Source organism: Oreochromis niloticus, linkage group LG8 (genome assembly GCF_001858045.2).
Source record: "Oreochromis niloticus isolate F11D_XX linkage group LG8, O_niloticus_UMD_NMBU, whole genome shotgun sequence".
NCBI lineage: Eukaryota > Metazoa > Chordata > Actinopteri > Cichliformes > Cichlidae > Oreochromis > Oreochromis niloticus.
The window spans coordinates 21,195,174-21,215,875 of record NC_031973.2 but is presented as its reverse complement, the minus strand read 5'-3'; the positions used below and the strand labels follow the sequence as shown (position 1 = coordinate 21,215,875).

Below are 20,702 nucleotides of genomic sequence, written 5' to 3'. Positions count from 1 at the left end.
AACAGGTATTAAACACATCTAGTATCAACTTGACAGTTATGGAAGACTCATTATTAACAATGTAAAAACAAAAATGAAACAAAAACTATTGCAAAATGATATAAAACTAAAGACATCATAAATCAAAAATCATCATGGTATATTGTCCCCTAATAGTTTCATATATGATCTACTGTCTGAAATGCACTGATGTACAAAATATAAAATTATAAAGATTGAATTAAGATTGATCATTATCTAAAAAAAACAACATAAAACAACAACATAAAAACTCAGGTGATTAAAAAAAATAAACATGAGGCACAATCAATATGATTACTATTTGTTTTTGTCCTAGTTTAGTATTTATTCCTAATTTTGTGTCATTTTTTGGTGTTTCTTTGGGGCAGATCAGGTTAGAAAAGTGTTGCCAGTTAAGCAACATTTTGTACAAAAAGTCTAGGTGCTGTGCTTAAGCTTCAGTCTCCACCTTTTCGGCCAGAACTTAATGATTAAAATATTAGCTTCAACACACCCGCTATCAATAGTTTCTTGGGCCCACATTAAAATATTATAAGATAAATTTTAAGAATAAAAAAACTTAAAGGGATGAAATTACTGTTTAATAAAACAGTTTGCTCTTCATCGTCAACATCCGGTTTCAGGATGGTTGCTGTTGGTTACAGCTTCACATCAGAGTTTGGCTCATTTACCTTTGATTGGCCAAAGTCAAGGTGAAGAGGAGAATTTACAATCAGAAACCTGTGAGTCTGTTTGGGGGAAAAATGTAACTTGAGTATTTTCGAAAATGTAAAAATGAACATTTTCAGAGTTAAGTGTAATAAAGTGGTTTTAAATTTCTTTAAAATAAATTGTAGTAGCATAATTAGGTACAGAAATGTCCTCAAAGCATTGTTGGATTTTCTTTTGACTGATTGATTGATTGAGCTAAATTAGGAAATGGTTTTCCAAGTTTTACTTTTGTATGTTTACTTCTGTCTGCTGAACCTGAGGATAACATGTTTGCAAACTGTTAAATATTTCTGTCTCCAGTGCCTATAGTTATTATCTAAAAGAGGCTAGTTAGTTAGCTAGCTAATGCCATACGCAACTCTTTTATCCAAAACCAGTTAGCTAATCCAACCAAACTTTCATAAGTAGAAAACAAATGGAGAGTTTATGATTGTGTGCCGCCTATTCATGTTTATGACAGTGTCATGCTAACAGCCCCATCATGTAGCCTCCAATGACTGTAGCTTTAGGCTAATGCGAAGTCACTAAAACATTAGCATGTTGCCTAAATAAGGTACACTCAACGTTAATGTGTTGAGTCACTGCTCTTCCGGACTACAACTTAAAACAGTGAAAAGTTGTCAATTCATTTCAGTGAGAATTACAATAATTTTCTTTTGTTTACCTTTATTTGACAGCTTTCCTAACTCATTGGTTCTGTTTTTGTTATATTTCCAATTATTAATATAATTAATTAATTCTCCATCTAACACACTGTAAACACTGTAATAGTTACACCCTTTTTGCACATGCTCTTTTCTTCTCAATAATATTCCTGTCAACATTCTTGATATTTATTTATAATCACCTCTGTCAATCCTTGATATTTATTATTGAGTGATTTGTATATATTGTGCTGTTTCTTAAATTTGTAAATCTGCGACATATTGTATTGTTAAATAGTCTAGTCTGTTTCTGTTACTGTATTGGAGCAAATGTAACCCACATAATTTCCTTAGGGATTAATAAAATATACTGATTCTGATTCTGACTGATTAACCTGTTTTGCAAGGATCCTTGCAAATGGCTGTGCGCTATTTTATCTACTCTGTATTCTACATTATAATCAATACAGATCCTTTTGGCCACTGGATAAGCGGAAGCGAATGGATGGATGGAAGTTTTTACCTGGATGATATATAAAAGTCACTTTAACAGAAACTGATTGCAGATATGTTTGAGAGCAACAGTTTCTGAAATACTCAGACCTGCTCCTCTAGGGTCAACAATTAGCCACATTCAAAGTCACTTAAATTCCCCTTTGTTCTCTGTTATGATGATCAGTTTAAATTTCAGCAGTTATTTTTGACCATGCTTGCATGACTAAATGCACTGAATTGCTGCCATGTGATTCTCTGATTAGGTATTTGACTTAAGGAGCAGTTGAACAGGTGTAATGAAATGTATCCAAACATTTAACAGAAAAAATCCATATATAGCCAACTCTATTAGTGTGGGACTGCTTAACTTTTTTATGCAAGAAAAGGAAGTTGTTTCTCCAAATAGATCTGTATATCATGGTTTTCTTTGCCCCTTTTTCCTGACCTCTCTCAGATGCGTTTCTGGTTTCATTATGCATGAAATCCATGATAGACATAGAGGCGTCGTTGTAGAGGAGCAGCTTCCCTTCCCAGAGGTAGTGCCTGTGTGCTTCGGACTAAAGCAGACGAGTAGACCCCGCAAATGGTTCCTCAAAATAGTCTCTGGCCCATATCCTTTCTGTACTGAATGAAGTAAGAATGTCATTAACACAATTTCAAACCTTTTTTTAAAATTTTTTATAGGTTTTTTTTCTTGTATACCACTCAATATGTCCACATTAAACACTTTTAGTACGAAAGCTTCCTTTGTTGCTGATAAATTTTATGAATGTGTTTGGACCTTAACCTCTTCTTCTACATGGTTGGATTATTTGTCCATACTGGTGGTCCTGCTCAGCTGCGTGAATGACGGCATGTACCAGCCTTGTGTAGAGGCGAAAGAGGAGAGCTTCACCCGAGAGGTTATTATAATGAGCTGAGCATCAGAAGAAGAGACTAGCAGACTAGAAGTGCTTATCACTGTGCAGAAAAAATTATGCATCTTCATTTTCATCATCTTTGGCTGGCGGTTCTAGTTCTGTAGAAAAAAAATAGTCCTTAAATGAACTATTTATAACACAATTTGTTGATGTTTTTCAGGGGAGGGCCATAATTTCGGGAATCATGAATATTCTGCTAATATTTCTACAGCTGAACTTCAAATCATAGCAATTTAGATGAAGATGGCACAACAGGCCCAACAGAAAGTATACAGATGTACAACATGCGAACTGTCCCTTTAAGGACTAACAATAAGCTGTAGTTTATAACACACTTCGTAAACGCTCTCATTTGTTAGTCCTATAATGTTCTAGTGTAATCTTGATTCTTGGCTTCACGATGAAAAATCCCAAAGTGCTTTGTCAAGGACATGTTTTAAGTTTAAAATGTGAGTTTTTGTACCATATATGATACTAACAGTGTTAGTCCTACACTTAATATTTCAATTCTGCAGCTGCTTTTTAAATGTTCTTCTTTAAAAACTGACAGGATTACTCACATCATTTAAAGGATTTGTTGGTTTGTCTTATTTGTGGCCAAAAACAGATTTAACACAGAAAGAGAGAATTTTGAATAACATACATGTATTTAATTTTCACCTATTTCTGTTGAATGACTTTAATTAAAATGGTCATCTCTTTTTTCTTAACCTGACATAAGTCAGCATTAACTTTGTCAGAACAGTCACTTAACAATATGTCATCTTAAAGAGGAGGTAACTTATTGCAATAAGTCACATTAAACAGTAAAATCTTGTAGGAATGGATCAGAGCCCATAACCAGACCCTCAGGCCCCTTACAAGCTCAGATGCAGCATCTGGATATAGTATGTTATATCTGTGCTACTGCTGTTATTACCAGTGATTGTATGTTAACAGTATGCCTTGTATGTTTTGATATTTGATATGATGATGTTTTTCGTTCTCTGTATACAGATTTTGGGTTCTCTCGTCTTTCTTTACTTCATCATGGAAACGCTCATTAAGACAATAGCCCTGGGATTCATCGGCCATAAAGGAAGCTACCTGAGCAGCCACTGGAACAAGTTTGACCTTTTCATCATCTTTGCAGAGTTAGCATCCATGTGTCTGTATCTATGTGTCTCTAGAATTTAGTTTCAGTTTAAAAACCTTTGCAGAGGAATTCCAAAAAGATGCAGTTTTAGATTATTGGAAGGCACGCTTATTTTTATGAATGAAAGAAAGTAAAACTCACCTTCTTGTTTGTGTCTGTAACTGCCACCTCAGGCTAATGGATTATACGTTTGGATTCTTTAATCTCCACGTAGAAGCGTCTCATGCCATCAAGCCAATGAGACTAATCAGCCGAGTACCAAGTAAGTTGATATTTACAGAGTTTGAAGAGAACAGAGGCCTGATGATTGTCATTATTTAGATTAGTGTGGTTATTTTGAATGTACACTACATTGTTTAGACTGGAGGGCTAAACAAGGAAAGTTTTAAAGGGCAGGCGAGCATGTGGCATGGTCATCCAAGTTTGTGAATTTGATAACTCAAGCACAAAGTGATGTATGAGTTTCAGTACATCACCTATGATATCATAGGTGTATTTACTAAAAATCTTGGACTAATTCAAATCTCAGTGACCTTGACCTCAGGCTCAAGTTTTCTGAAAATATTGTGATTGTGATAATTCGAGAACAAGGTGACGTAAGATTTTGTAATTGAATCCATAGGTGTGTCTACTGGGAGGTTGAGGGGTAGCAGTGTTTTTTCAGATCTAGTTTAAAATGTTGAACCACTCCAGTTAAACAACAGTAACAAAGAATTTTGCTCCACAGGTTGTTTATTTCTAACTGAATACGGGGAATAAAGGTATTTGCTAATTTATATGTGATCATAAAGGGGAAATGTAATATTTCATCACTGCATTGTAACCATTGTGACAAATCTCCATGAAGTATACAACGTCAATAAAATATCTTTTAAATATTTAAGATTTCACAGTAAGTAAGTAATTAAATTCTGAGACATTCGTGACATTTTTCGTTGAACCTTTTCAAAACACAAACTGTAATAAGAAATTAGTGAAATTTGTCACTTTCTGATTTATTTGGGATTGTCCAGGAAATGTGAGTTTGCAGAAGATCAAATAGTTATTTCACTCAGTGTCATGCAAATCAGTTTAGACCTTTTGTTTCTTCAGGATTTTTGGTTAATTTTCTGTCTCTCTCCAGTAAAATGAAATAACCATAAGACCATAGAGAGCAAACTTACAATTTCAGGAGGGGATCAAATAATTATTCCCCCAGTGTATGGATTCATTGTTTGGTCATCATCAAGTCATATGGAATGCAGTAATTGAGTTTCTGTTAAGTTTTTTACCGTGATTTATACAATTACACAGTACCTGCTGGATCCAAGGAGAAGGGTTTTATTCCAGACTTACAAAACAAATTAAAGTTTTCAGAGAGAGTCTAACTATTATTCATGTAAGCTTAATTTTCCTGCTGCTCATTCGTGTAGGTATGCGGATATTGGTGACAATACTCCTTGAAACGGCCCCCATGCTTGGTAATGTTCTCATCCTCTACGCGTTTGTCATCCACATCTTCGGAGTCATTGGAGTTCAGATGTGGGCGGGGAAGTTGCGCAACCGCTGCTTCCTGGGAGAGGACATCCTGACGTATGTAAACTGCTTCATCTGCTCTTCTAAGACTTTAAGTTTTTTTCTTTTTCAGTACAAGCTTCTAACAAACTTTAACCAATTAAATAATCCAACTCTCTGCCTATAGCAAATAATGTCTTTATGTATTAAATTTATCAAATGCCTTCCATCCATTTTCTTCTGCCTATCGGGGGCAGGGTCGTGGGTGCAACAGCCTAAGCATAAAACCCAAACCTCCCACTCCCCAGCTTATCCAGTGGAACACCATCTGACAGATGTAATCTCTCCAGTTTGTCTTGGGTCTACCCCGGGACCTCCCCCCGGTTGGGACTGCCTGGATCACCTCACCCAGGAGGCATTCCAGTCAGATGCCTGAACCACCTCATCTGGCTGCTTTCGATGTGGAGGAGTAGTGGCTCTACTAGTGAACTCCTCAACCTATCTTTAAGGAAGAAGCCACCCTTTGGAGAAGTCCCATACTCCTAAAGTACCCCCACAGGATACCCAAAAGGACGCCATCAAATGCCTTCTCTAAGTCCACAAAACACATCTAGACTGGTTAGGCAAACTCTGACGCATTCTTCAATATCCTGGAGGGGATAGAAAGAATTGGTCCAGTGTTCTGTGACCAGGACGAAAACCGCATTGTTCCTCCTGTATCAAAGGTTTGACAGATGAACTCTCCTCTCCAGTATCCAGGTACAGACATTCCCAGGGAGGCTGAGGAGTGTTGTTTCCTTATAAGTGGAACACACTCTCCGGTCCCCAGTCTTAAAAGTGAGAACCAATAATCCAGTCTGCCAGACTAGAAGCACTTCCCCAGATCTGTAAGCGACGTGGCAGAGGCATGTTAATTAAGGCGGCACCGCTAAATCCTGGACCTTCAGGAACTCAGGGCAGATTGGTGTTGTTTAACTACCTCAGTGACCTTGACCCCAGTGATGGGCGAACCTTCCACGTCATCCCAAAACTCTGCTTCTTCTACAGAAGGCGTGTTAGTGGGTTTAAGGTGGTCCTTGAATCATACCTTCCACCATCCAACTCTGTACTCAGTTAAAGTAAGCAGCATGAACAACAGTTGGAAAATTCTTGGATTTACAATTTACAAAATAACCTACAAAAAATAAAGAGAACTAAAAGTCTCAATTCACTTGTAAAGCTGTAACAGAAGACTGAACACCACCTAGACAACTAGTCTTGTCACTCTGCAGCCATCTTGGCAGCAATCCGGGGCTTTTGAGGTCCAATCTAAATGAATTAGGAGAAATCTATAAATTTAGTTTCCATGTTCACTGGGAAATAAAAACTGCATGTATAGAATCACCAGTCAAATCTGATTAAAAGAGTTCATATGGAGTTTGTTCTACCTGTTCTGGCTTTGGGTTTTCTCTGCTGCTCCGGCTTGCCCTGGTGGTGACAAATTGGCTGTAAATGTGAGGTAGATAAATGTACTTTTTAAATTACTTTTTCACACAGGCCCTGGTAGGTTTGGATAACTTTCCCTTTAAGTTAAATTGTCATTTAAAAACTGTGTTTTGTATTTACTGTGGTCATTTTTGTCTAATAGTAAGTGTAACAATTATGCAAAAAACTAACAAATCAGGAAGGGGGCAAATACATTTTCATGGCATTGCAAAAACCCTACAATATTAGACAGAAGACCTCAACATGCTGTGACATGAGCAAGTACTAGGTGACTGTGGGACAGAAAAAAAACATTTTTACAGAAAGAAACATCCGGCAGAGCCAGCCTTATGGTGGGGGTTGCCATATACAGCAGCTACTCATGCATGCAACACTGAAATGACCGACTGTATTTAAATGATTGTTTTACATAATATGTGCACATTGTTATCTATTTCTTTCTAGAAAGTATAACGTGTCCCTGAGTCCATACTTTGTGCCCATCTTTGGTGGACAATCCTCGTTCATCTGTTCAGCTGACGACAAGGGTGGAGGACGCTTTTGCAGTGATGTGCCGCCTTACCAGGAGGATGGGAAAATCTGCACACTGGCAGCAGATGAGCCCATCCAAGCCGGCCAATGTGTAAACTGGAACATGTACTACAATGTATGCCGTGCTGGGGACCACAACCCTGACTTGGGAGCTATTAACTTTGATAACATCGTCTATGCCTGGATAACCATTTTCCAGGTAAGAAATTGTTGATATATACAGAAAAACATCTGGATTTCGTCAACCTCTGTATGGCAGTTCATAGAAAAAAAATTCAAAATTCATAAAACAAATGCATTTTCTTTGGCATGTAGTGCAGTTTATCTGTTCATCTCCCTGCTGTTTTGCCATCTGTAATGTAGAGGGATAGTATGTATGTCTCTCTGTGTCTCCCTACTCCCAGGTTGTGACACTTGAAGGATGGACCAATATCATGTATTATGTTATGGACTCTTATTCCTTCTGGAGTTTTGTGTTTTTCATATTTGTCACTATTGTAAGTACCCACACCTGTTAAATCATTTTTATTATGTATTCAATAACAAGTATTGATGTGTTTTTCTGGAAACCAAAACCACTAAATCAGAGGATGCTGAAGTCTTTGTTTCTTATGTGGAGAGTTCAACAACCCTTCATAGTTGGTTGTGCAATTTCCCAAGAAATTCTATAGCTAATTCTTTATCTCCTCAACTAGATGGGCTCCTTTATCATAATGAATGTGTGTGCAGTCATCATTGCAACCCAGTTCTCAGAGAACTTCGCAAGAGTCACAACAGAGCAGCATGCTGGTCCTCTGTCTTTTAAAAATCTCTTCAGGAAGTTCGTTTCCTTCCTGAAGATGATGACCAACAGGTAAGAAAGGTACTGTGGCTATAAAATCTCGACTTTGTTGTGTTTGAGGTCAGATTTGTAGTTTGCAGGGTGTAAAAGTATGTCAGACTGTGTCAGGGACGTAGTTTTAAAAGTATTACTCATTTCAGGCTAGGTAAAGAAAATTTGAGCTTTATTTTCAAATAGAAGGAAAAAATGAAATAATTTAAAAAGAATACAGAAAGTACTAGAAGAACATAGGTCACAGATTAGGCCACTCAGGTTCTTTTGTTAGCTATGAACAGGTTTTCACATGCTGTGTGTTTACATCATAACAGGGTGCATCCCACCAAGAGCTCAACACATGTCAAACCCACACTGGTAAGACCAGTTTGCAACTGGGTGCAGTAACATCAGTCATAATAGCGTTAGCTGTTTCTGATTCGTCTAACCAACTGTCTCATCCTCCAGCATCAGGTCTGGATCCCTTTTAAAGAAAAGTTTAACATTCTTATCAACACTAAACTCTTTAACCGAATCATCGTTATTGCTATTTTCATCACTATTGTCACCATGGCGATAGAGCACTACAACCAGGTGAGACATGTTTGTGATTATTTATTACATAAATTTTAACTCAGTGATATAAGACGCTTGCGCTAACTGTTAGATTAAGAGTGAGAAGAGATAAGAGGGTTCATTAAAAAATCCATATTTTCTTTTGCATCTAATGATGACTCTTCCCTTACGTTCATGCATTTAAATGATTCTCATTTCTCTTGTCTGTGTGTGATTCTGTTTTCTTATTTATTTCCATTTTCTCCTCCTGCAGCCTCAGGAGTTGACACGAGTATTAAATGTCAGTAACATAATTATTACCATTATATTTGTGGTGGAGATGATAATAAAGCTGATCGCCCTCTCGTGGATGTACTTTGCGGACCTTGACAACATCTTCGACTTTGTGGTCGTTCTCATCAGGTATAAACCTTTATCCTTTGACTTTTAAACTTTGCTTATTGTTTTATTGCGTCACATTTGGAAACATTTCTTTGTTTCTTTAGGGGTTTCTCAAGTTTAAATAAATGTAACTTTATTCTCGCTCTTCTTACTTTTGTCATTTTTATTTATCATATAAATATTTCTGAAGCCACATCCTAGTGTTTGTATCATGTTAGCTGTATTACCAACAGGTCAGACTAATGATATCAGTATAATAAAACATGATCTCAGCATACAGTTATTAGTCATTGTGGACAAAGTGGTTTGACAGAGCTGCACGTTAACGTGTTTGTTTGTGGTTTTCAGTTTATGGGAATTAGGCTCCCAAGCTGATGGCAAGCTGTCAGTTGTGCGAGCATTTCGCGTGCTGCGCTTCGTGAGGCTGTTTCACTTCCTCCCGTACCTGAAGAGGCAACTACTGGTCCTGAAGAGGACGATTGGAGAGGCATCCACTCTGTGCTGGCTAATGCTGTTCGTCATTTTCATTTTTAGGTATGTATCCACACACCAAGAGTCTCGGTGTACACATTTGTGACCTCTAAGATGTTATATTCATAGACTGTATATAAACGATAGACGTTGTTTACAGGGCTGAAAAGTAAAGCCAATACCAAAGTTCCTTAAATTACATTCTGCTTAACAGCCACCAGGGGGCGACTCGTCTAGCTTCAAGGTTTTATAGAAGTTTATGGGTCTGTGAGTGAGCCTACTCGCGTCAGTAAATAATCTCCTGATGCATTTATAGACATTATTTAAAATTCTTAATACACTGTGATGCTAATTTTATAAATTATGAACCAAAGTAAGTAAAAGTAAAATTTAAAAGGTTTCAAAATGACTGTATGCTTCTTTGAATACAGTTTCTGATTTAGTTGTTTTATTTTCTGTCACCCTTCAGATCCCATATTTACATACATGTGATTCTCACTGCAGCTTGCTGTTTCTTTGCAGTATTGTGGGCATGCACCTCTTTGGATGCAAATTTCACTTCAGGTCAATAGATGATGAAACCGTTGATGATCGAAAAAACTTTGACAGCCTGCTGTGGTCCATGGTCACTGTGTTCCAGGTGAGGTATTGACTTTGGGATGTGTGCTGTTTCATTGTCATGTAAACTCAATGGGCACTGTATTAGGAACATGTGTCACCAGATCTCTGTCTAATAGAAAACCTCTGGGATGTGGGGGGACAGGAGATTCACATTGTTGATGTGCAGCTGATCACGTCAATGGGAACTAAAATGTCTGAGAAATGTTTCCACCACCTTGTTGATTGTTCTGTTGCCCTCCCCCTCGACCCCCATGTCATCCATGTCATTGATGTACAGCTGACAAATCTGCAGCAACTGTGTGATGCTCTCCTGTCAATATGGACCAAAATCTCCCAGCTGTGTTTCCAGCACCTTGTTGAATCTGTGCCACAAAGAATGAAAGCTTTGTTAATCTATCTAGATTCTGACTCAAGACGACTGGAACGTGGTGCTTTATAATGCCGTGGCTGCCACCTCCCCGTGGGCAGCTATCTACTTTATTGCCATCATTGTGTTTGGAAAAAATGTTCTTCTTAATGTACTGGTGGGCATAGTGGTTGACAGCTTCCAGGCCAGGGTAAGAACTGTTTCAGTTTTCTTGAGTTTAATGTTAAGTTACAATAACATTAAAGGTGTGTGTGTGCACACACACCTCTGCCAATCTGTGTTTCCTGTTGTCCTTTCTGACAGCCCAGTGAAAACATTCATCAAGACTGCCCTCGCTGTCCCAGCTTGACATGTGAGGCAGAAAGCTCCCTTGAGGAGGTACTGAGAATTCTTTGAATTGACTTTGCTATTTGCTGATTTATAAATCTGACTGAAGGTGCCTTTGTTCAAACACCCACACTGCCACTCACACCTGTCGTTCCAGAGCCCCAGAACAATCACAGGAGAATATTCTGTTCCTGCCACTGAGCCCAGCAGATCCAATGGGAGTACCTCAGCCTCTGAGATTCCCTCCCCACAGACAAAAAACAACAGTTTCACTGTAAGTGTAAAAATGATTGTTTTTAAGGTCTAGTTTGGTTTTTGTAACACTAATCTACATTAAAAAAATTAGAGAAACAGATTTTTTTTCAGTATTTTATTTATGCTTTGGATAAAGAGGAGTGACTGATGTGTGATCGTTGACTCCTGCAGAGATTTTTGAATAGGATTCAGAAAGTGCTGCTGTGGTGCCAACAGCATAAAGACTGGTCATTGTACATGCTCTCTCCACAGAACAGGCAAGTGATTCACACACAACAAGGGACACACACTTCATACTTAGATCCATGAGGTTTTTTACTCTTTACTTTATTACGTTTGACTGGACAGAACTCCACTGTCTTTTACATTTTTACTAGCTGAGATTTTTTTAACACTGAAGCTCATTCATGTCCACTAAACTAGTTAATAGTCACTCAAAACTTAGAAAGACTTTTCCTGTACGGCTCCACACATCTGTAATTTACCTGAATACAAATAAACAGCCATTTAAATTGTATTTAATCCACCATCGCTCCTGTCCTATCTGTTGCTGGCATTAACCCTCTGGAGTCACCGAACACGGCAGCACATTCAGATCATTCACACATGAGCAGCAAGACGGAGCCTCGCTGAGTCTTTGTTTCAACTGGTGTTAGAACAAGTTTTAATCCTAACAGTGCAGTTATGTGGATGTTTATGGCACTTTGATGCAAATAAGTCCTACACCATGAAAATAGATTGAAGCTAATAAAATAATAAAGCTTACAGTATGATGAAAGTGGCCTCAGAGGGCTAACAGCAGCATGTTTAGCTGGATAGACAAAGTCCTAATGACGGTACCTGGATAGTGTATTTACTGTCCATGTCCTGTTTGTTATGAACTGCACAGGTTCTCCCTGATTTCCTTGACCTTGTAAGACAAATCAAAATTTTATAGAAAGTAAAGGTAAAAGTATAAAATTCTACACTTCTGAGGACCAGTTAGATTCAAACATATACATATTTTACCTGTACCTGTATATTCCATGAAAGGTGAATTTGTGCATACACATACCTAAGTTTAAAATTTTTTATCTAAAATTCTGGATGTTCAGTATCATATTTTTCTGTCCTTAATTGTGTTTGTTTCCTTCTTAAACGACTCTGACGATTGCACTTAAAGTGTCGGTGTTTGTGTTTTAGGTTGCGTAGATTTTGCCAGCGTTTGATCTCTCACAAGGCGTTTGACCATGTGATTCTCTTCTTCATTCTGCTGAACTGTGTCACCATTGCTATGGAGAGGCCTAGCATAAACCCAAAAAGCATGGTGAGTCCCACATCTGGAGCAGTTACAGATATACTGGTGATACACTCACTCAGAGAAGCACAAATATATAGACACATTTCAGATGTAGCATCTGTGTGGAGTTAGACGCTGCCAAGCTGGGTGATAAACACTTCAAGCCTCAGTGCAGTCCTGTAAAAGAAATGTAAAAAGATTTAGCATGTAGAGTCTGAGGTGTAGCTCTTGGATTATTTGCAATTCTTTGAGTCTTGCACGGTCTGGCGAACTTGCTCCTGAGAAGATTGTGGCATTGTGTTAACACTCACTCGAACTCCCCAGACCAGCAAAATGACAATAACGGTGCTCACACTTGCACCTAATGTGTGAAACTTCTTTAGTATACCTAATGAAGTGTCAAGTGAGCGTATGTTTCTAAAAGAAAACACATGTAGGTTACAAGTGAATGTCGCTCTGCTCTAAAGGAACGCTTGATCCTGAATGCATCCTGTTGTGTTTTTACTGCCGTCTTCCTGATCGAGATGGTTATTAAGGTAAACACCAGATTTGCTTTTATTTATTTTTTTCAAAATAATGTTCTTCAGTTTTGATCAAACATTTCCAAACTCAGATTGTGAGTACTTTCAGCTGTGGGAATCGGGAATGTTTTGAATTTGTACTGTTGATTTATTGCTTTAACACAGGTTATAGCTCTTGGCTTGGTGATCGGGAAGGGCAGCTACTGCCGGTCATACTGGAATCTCATGGACGGCTTTTTGGTGATTCTGTCCTTAACCAACTTTATTATCACTTTGGTCACTTCTGACAAAAAGAACATTCTCAGCATCCTCAAAGTTTTTCGGCTGCTAAGAACACTTCGCACGCTGAGGTACCGTGTGTACACACACGCTGTGTAAATAGATGTTTGTTGTCATATGCAGCACCTCATTTGAGAGTTGTCTTTCTTTTCTCTGTGTATGTCTGTGTGTAGATGTGCTGGCGTTAATACATACATGTATGTTTGTGTGTCCCAGGATGATCAAGCAAACCCCAAAACTGAAGCTGGCTGTCAAAGCTCTTGTTGCCTCTGCTAAACCAATTGGGAACATTGTCCTGATTTGCTGTGTCCTCTTCTTTTTCTTTGGGATCCTTGGGGTTCAGGTTAGCCCCCACCCCCTCCCACACACACACACACACACACACACACACACACACACACACACACACAGACTTTTCTGAACAAAATTACAGCATGACTCCTTGTTAGCTTTTAGCCAAACATTCACAGTTAACACCCAAGAGTGTGTACTCCTTTTGGCATCAACAGTGTAATAACCTGACATCAAAATAAACCCTCTGCCTCTGTCTTTATTTCACACTCACGATGTAGCTGTTCAAAGGAAAGTTCTTCTACTGTGAGGGTGAAAACACTTCAAACATCACCAATAAGGCCGAATGTCTCTCTGCTAATTATACGTGGGTTCGGAAGGAGTACAACTTTGACAACCTGCCTCAGGTACGGACTCACAGACTAGTTCCACATTGTTGTTAAGTACAAGTATAGGAACAATCAACAGCTCCATATTTAACACAAGCTGTCCATTATGTCCACATTCCCTCCTCTACACATGTCCAAACCATCTCGGCCTTCCTTCTCTACCTTTGTCTGTAAACCAAGTTTCGACCTCAGTTGTCTTTTTGATGAACTCATTTCTAATTCTATCCATCTTGTTCACACCCAGTGAAAATCTCAGGAAGTCCACCTCTAGCTCAACCTTCCTCTCTCCCCTCTCGTCCTACTTTGTCTTTGGCTAACAGTAGCATGGTTTCCACTGGCCCTGTTGGTCAACAGCACTGTAGCTATTGTTAACCTTGGCCCTTTCTGACACAACCCTCCCCTTTTATCTGAGGTTGGGATAGGTACTATGAGTGCAGTGGCATGTGGCGCCCTCTGTGGCTGAGTTTAAAACATTTAATCTCAGAAGTAGGATTCAAACCCAGACGTCCAAAGGAGACTGTGACTTGTTAATATTAATGTTCTATTAATATTGGCACCTGGAAAATAAATGTATGTCAACTTAACAGCTGTTTCTGTGTTTCTTATTCAGGCTCTGATAGCCTTGTTTGTGATGTACTCTAAGGACGGCTGGATGAACATCATGTATGATGGACTGGATGCTGTGGGAGTAGATCAACAGGTACTTTGGCTACCAGTATTTTAATGTATGTTTTACATTGTTGCTTACACACATTATGAAGTAAAAGGATTGTGATTATATGGGATGATGTAACTAAGTTCATGATTTGAATGGACTTTTTTTTGTTTTTCAAGCAAGTTTCATGGGTTTCTTAACTGAGTTCTTAGGATCCAGGAAACAAATGAAGGTCTGAAGGCTATAATTAAAAAATCATCTACAAATTCCTGTAGAAGCAGTAGTTTTTCACATACTATTTTTACATTTTGGTTTAGTTTTTGTAAATTAATAGTAACACAGACTAATACTTGATGTGCTGTTGTTCATCTGAGGATATATTTATGTCATTTTAAAGGTCAAAACACTGTAACTTAGAAACTACAGTTCCTACAAGTTTGGTGTGTGTTGTCAACATATAGAAAGTACCATACAAAAAATTAAAATATCACGTCACATGACCTCTGCCTTTCTTTCAAGTTGACCCAAAAATGCATTATTTTCACTGCACTCCAAACTTTTTTACAATACATTTAAAAATAACAAAGAAAACAATGAATATATACAAAATACACTACAATTACTGTTATTATTACTAGTAAATACCTCCCACAGAGTGAGCTGCCCTGGGAGAGGTTTGCACTCTGAGCGCTTCTTTTATATGTTTCCAGTCCTTCACACACTCAAGTCTAATGTGACTATAGAACGATTATTAAAGCCCGATTATTTAGTTCTTAAATTTCTCACAGTCTTTCCTCTTGTGTTTCTTTTTCAGCCTGTGAAGAACTATAACGAATGGATGCTCATTTATTTCATCTCCTTCATGGTAATGAGCTTTTTCCTCCTCGACATGTTTATCGGCGTCATGGTGGAGACCTTCCATGTGTGCCAGCAGCAGCAAAAACAGTCGCTGCAGAGAGGAGGAAACTCACGGGATAAACGTAAAGGTGATGAACTTAGAGTTGTATAAAGTGCTTTGAGTGCTCATGTGGAGTACATAATTGCTATTTAAGAACCAGTCCATTAAATCAGCTGAACAGAGCTGATTGGATCCTATGGTTGACTGTCTTCAGCATCTTTTAGGTACTTGTTTCATATATTTATTTATTTAAATACCTCTACCCTTACATGTGTGCATGTCTCTTCCAGGCAGAGAGGAGAATTATTTCAGGCACTACTCCCTCGTGCGTCGCCGTATCTATGACCTGACTACCAGCAGATTCCTCGAGTTATTCATGACGGTCATCATCTTCATTAATGTCGTGTTAATGGCTTTGGAACACTATAATCAGCCTTTGGTAATGCAAATGCATGCACACACACGCACGCACACACAAAATCCTTTCAAAAAATGCACATGCATCTATGATAGAAATGCGTGTGTGTGTTCAGTATGTAGAGCAGATGATAGAGTACTCCTTCTATGTGTTCACTGTCCTCCTGGTCCTGGAAATCATGCTAAAGGTTGTGGCATTTGGCGTACTGAGGTTCATAAAAAACAGGTAACACAATCATGCCCAAGAATTTAACTTATGTGGTGTGTTGGGTTTCGTAAAGGCCTGATTGACTGCATGATGTGTGTGTGTCTTTAGTTGGAATGTGCTGGACATCGCTATAGTCTTGGTTTCCTTCATCTTTATCGTTTTCACCGTGATGAATATGGAAGACACTCTTCCCATTAATCCCAGCATCCTAAAAATCACTAGAGTGCTCAGACTAGCACAAGGTACACACACACATTTGACAATATGAGATATTTTTTATTACTAAGGCATTTGTGTGTTCTGCACATCTACAAACACTTTGAAGACAACACTTGTTTCCCTTTTCAGTGCTGAAGGCCAAGAAGATCAGAGTTCTGCTGAGAACCATTACTAAGACACTGTCACAGGTAAACACCCAGAATAAACTCACTAAGACCAGCTGATTTTGCTTTCCATGCTTAGAAGTGGCAATCTTTACAATAAACCAAAAGTAGGATATATAAATATATGCATTATAGTCTTCAAAGAGGATTTCACAGGCATTTTGGTTCCAGGTTGGAAACCTCTGTCTGCTCTTTATGTTCTTCTTTTTCATCTACGCTGCACTGGGAGTGGAGCTGTTTGGCAACCTCGGTCAGTCAAACTACTATCATAACAATCACACACACATAAATGTATTGTGCATGATGCAAAGGAGCCTGTTAGATGATTTATTTTATTTTTACTGTATCTACGTTGTTAAGTAGAAAAACAAGGAAGGGAGATATTTGCATAACTTGTACAGCAGTTTGGTCAACTGAGGTTGTTTAAAATGTGCTAAACTGAATCATTGCATTTATCAAGGAGGCAGTGCAGAAAATCACTGTGTGTGTGTGTGTGTGTGTGTGTGTGTGTGTGTTGTCAGAATGCACCCTGGACTATCCGTGTGAAGGCATAAATCAGTACGCTAACTTTAAGAACTTCGGGATGGCGCTGCTCACACTGTACAAAGTGTGCACAGGGGACAACTGGAGTGGCATTTTGAAGGTATGCTTGTACTCATTCACCCATGCACACAAACTCTGCACATGTTGTCTTTTAAACAGTGAAGCCCAAAACCTGTAGTGTAAGGAGTAATCAACATGTGAATCTCCAGTCAGGGCTTTATGGTTCATTTATACCTGCTCTGTGTCTCTAAAGGACACATTGCGCCCATGCCGTCCCAGTGATAAAGCCTGTCCCAGCTACCTGTGGTGGGCCTCGCCAATCTGCTTCGCCACCTTTGTGGTCATGGTTCACTTTGTTCTGGCAAACCTGGTCGTGGCAGCCGTCATGCAAGCGTTGGAGGACAGCAAAGAGGTAGTGTTGCTACATGTTAACAGACTTAGAGAGCCCACGAACATGCAGGTATGCACCAATAAGAAGATCTGTACAGTTCTTTGTAGCTATTTCTTATGATACATCACTTGGTTTTGAAACCAGGATCACACTGATAACCAGTTGTTCTCTTTCAAACCTCACTCACAGTATCTCACAGTGGGAAAAGATGGCATGTGTCCTGAAACAGATCAGTGTAATAAGCTGAGACAAGGGTGAGCTCATTAAGGTTTTCTTTGGACTGGGCTGCTGACTTGTAAACATTCTGGTACATGGAGGCAGTGAAATGCTCTGTTTTACCTAGTATAGAACACAAGTTTGGGTGGAAGTGATATACCACCAGCTGCTCCACCACTGGGGACTCAGTAGAACCCAAAACCTCCAGTGGTAGCTTTCAGTCCAAAATGAACCTCGATGAGAACTATGTGGTGTAAAGATTATTCCCAGTAACACCCCAACTCCTTCATATAAGCTGGAACAGTGGGCATAAGCTGCTCAGCAGGTTCTTGATAAGAGGATATCATTTTCCTGTTATACAGATCCTTTTCCTGTGCCATCATCCTTTGCTGTGAACCAGTTAATAGAGGCTTTTATTGATTTCTTTGAACTGTTTATTGATATAGAGCACAATGATTCTAAAGCAAAGACCTTTAATGCCTTGAAAAACAAGACTTTGTTCCATGGGTTTGCAATTATTTTACACCCTAAGTCACACCTTAAATAGACTAGCCATCAATAAGCTTGTGCTAAAATTATTGCTGGATATTTGCTGAATGTAATTCTTGGCAGAATTGATAGAATGAATTTAAACTGTTTGGTTTGTTGGCACAGACCCAGATTTCAAGCATTTATCACAAATTTTCAACATGGTTGGGGCCGGAGGCTTTGGGAAGGCCATCCTAGAAGCTTAATGGGACATTTCTAAGCAGAGTCATCCAGAGTCATCAGTTTACAACTATGCAAACGTACAATTTAATATAATTATTTGGATATGTCACCATTTTGGCAACTGTCACCCTCAGACGAGGGAAAATTGGTTAGTGGCTAGTCATTACAGGAAGTGGATTTTATATGGCAAGCCATCTAGGCCATAAACTTTTACAAATCATTTAAGAAACGATGTAAAAATCAACATTTATTAAGTCAGGACACTGTAAAAGTTGGTGAAAACTCGACGCAAGTAAGTGGAGTTTTGAACCCTTCCTTCCGAGTCATTGAATGCTGCTTTGTACATCACACAGCTGCTCAACGTTTATTAGCACTGGAAAAAGCACACTTAAGTTAAACTATAATCACCTGGTCAAAGAAGTGCAGACTACACCAATTCATCATGGAGTTTTTATTTAAGTGGATGAGAAAACCATGGGTAGGGCCCTGCATAATTTAAGAAAACGCTGTCACAGCTGTCACTGAGCGCTGGAAAAAGCATGCTCAGTGCTCCAAAAACGCCATTTTTCCCACCACTCAGAAGGAGGCGTTCAAAAAGCCACTCGCTGGCATAAAATATGGTGTTCTGGTGAGGTGTTCCCTGACTTACAGCATCCTGACTTATTAAACTTTTTAAATAATTTCTTAACCAGATGGGTTGTAAAAGTGTTGGTTTATGGCCTTTTGAAACCTGAAAACACTGACAGCTGTTAAGCATGGTGGTGGTACCATCATGCTCTGGTGCTATATTACTACCAGATGTAGGTGGAATAATGAAAAAGGGTGACTACCTTTAAAGTCTTCAACTTCACCTCAAGTCAACTGCCAGACAACTGAATTTTGGACACAGGTGTTTAACAGGATGATGATCGTAAACAGAAACTAAGTTTGAAATAGATAAGATTAAGCTTCTAGAATGGCCTCAACCCAATAGAAGACTTTTAGGATGAATTAGAGCGGAGACTGCGAGCCAGGCCATCACAAACAAAGATTCCCATGAACACACTTGTAAACCTGGTGGAAAGCATTCACAGAAGAGAAGAAGCTGTTGTAGCTGCAAATGGCAATATAATGTACGAACGTCTCAGAGCATAGCCTCTATTTTTTCCTGTAATTAGATCAAATATAATAAATCATTACAACACAAGAATCTCTGATGTTAATTATATAGTTCATTTTAAAAAGGTATTTAGTGGTGAACGTGTATAGTATCCTATAATATCTGAAAAAATGCTAATAAAATACCTTGAAAACTGTTTTGTTGACCATGGATTATCCAGTGTTAATTCTGCCACATAATAATCTAAACAAATCTTGGATTTCTCACGCTTAAAATGAAATAAAATCTTACACAAGAATATTTAAATATTACAGAAAAGGCCTAAGACTGAATCCTCAGACATCATGCAGCAGCCCCAGGAGTCTCCGGGCGAACCCGTCATATCCAGCTCGGCTGGTACCACCGAAGGAGTCCAATTGTAAATCATTTCATACCTTAGACTTGTTTTTGTTTATACTTCTCTGTTACTGTGACATTTTCTGATATCCTGTAAATGTTAAACATTTTATACCTATGTACTTTTATCTTACTGTAAACATCTTTAACAAAATTCACTTAAATGTTAACAGTTCCTTTGTTAATAATTGTTTATATAAACTATAAGTATACACTATATATAGATAAATACTACAGACATACACACGTTGTTTACAATTAGTAGTATTATAGTAACTACATTACAGGTGTGTTTAAACACCAAGATCCATGATCTTATGCACTGTTTTAAATGATCAAACCTTTAAAATGTAAAGGAATAAACTTCTTATAAAAACAAGCTGAAATATCTTTATTCCAAAATTATTTCGAAATGAATTACCGTAAGATGATTTCATAAATTTATCACCACACAAACACACACTCATGGTTTACGGTATAAGTGCTTTCACTGTATAATCAAGCAGTGTCTACATCATGGCTCGTTCTAATTTAAACGAGGTGTGAAAATGAGTTGAAATTATAAAACACATTGACGACTAATATCACTGAGACAACAAACTGATCCAATCATAAAAGTCACTTTTGGATCACTGGAGAGTTAGGTACAGTTTGTTGGTATTAGAACAGTACTGCCCTCTGCTGGTGTGCAGAAGTATGGCAATATTTCTTATGCATGTTCATGCACCAAGTTTGGGTTTGATTGATTCTTCGTTTTGCAGTTTTTTTTAGAAAATTT

The 20,702-nt window shown here is 38.4% G+C and overlaps 1 protein-coding gene across 2 annotated transcripts; it reads left to right on the top strand.

Annotated features, from left to right (window-relative positions):
- The first annotated feature begins 622 nt into the window (after window positions 1-622).
- LOC100705197 (voltage-dependent T-type calcium channel subunit alpha-1H) lies at window positions 623-20,303 on the top strand. 2 transcript variants are annotated; one of them, XM_005448113.4, is made up of 33 exons: window positions 623-743; window positions 2,326-2,481; window positions 2,671-2,773; window positions 3,788-3,924; window positions 4,100-4,188; window positions 5,339-5,498; window positions 7,350-7,635; window positions 7,808-7,933; window positions 8,132-8,289; window positions 8,586-8,628; window positions 8,719-8,844; window positions 9,080-9,228; window positions 9,556-9,741; window positions 10,201-10,318; window positions 10,701-10,856; window positions 10,970-11,044; window positions 11,151-11,267; window positions 11,420-11,505; window positions 12,431-12,554; window positions 12,995-13,063; window positions 13,214-13,398; window positions 13,544-13,670; window positions 13,900-14,025; window positions 14,618-14,707; window positions 15,477-15,648; window positions 15,851-15,999; window positions 16,094-16,203; window positions 16,294-16,427; window positions 16,534-16,592; window positions 16,740-16,818; window positions 17,090-17,211; window positions 17,365-17,523; window positions 19,843-20,303. In XM_005448113.4, the coding sequence occupies exons 2-33, from the start codon at window positions 2,345-2,347 to the stop codon at window positions 19,948-19,950; spliced, it is 4,065 nt and encodes a 1,354-aa protein (XP_005448170.1). In that variant the 5' UTR covers window positions 623-743; window positions 2,326-2,344; the 3' UTR covers window positions 19,951-20,303. The 2 variants fall into 2 exon arrangements, with proteins under 2 accessions (XP_005448170.1, XP_025765789.1); XM_025910004.1 differs by lacking the exon at window positions 19,843-20,303 and adding an exon at window positions 17,692-19,816 and having other exon boundaries at window positions 7,841-7,933; window positions 17,365-17,571.
- Window positions 20,304-20,702: the final 399 nt, after the last annotated feature.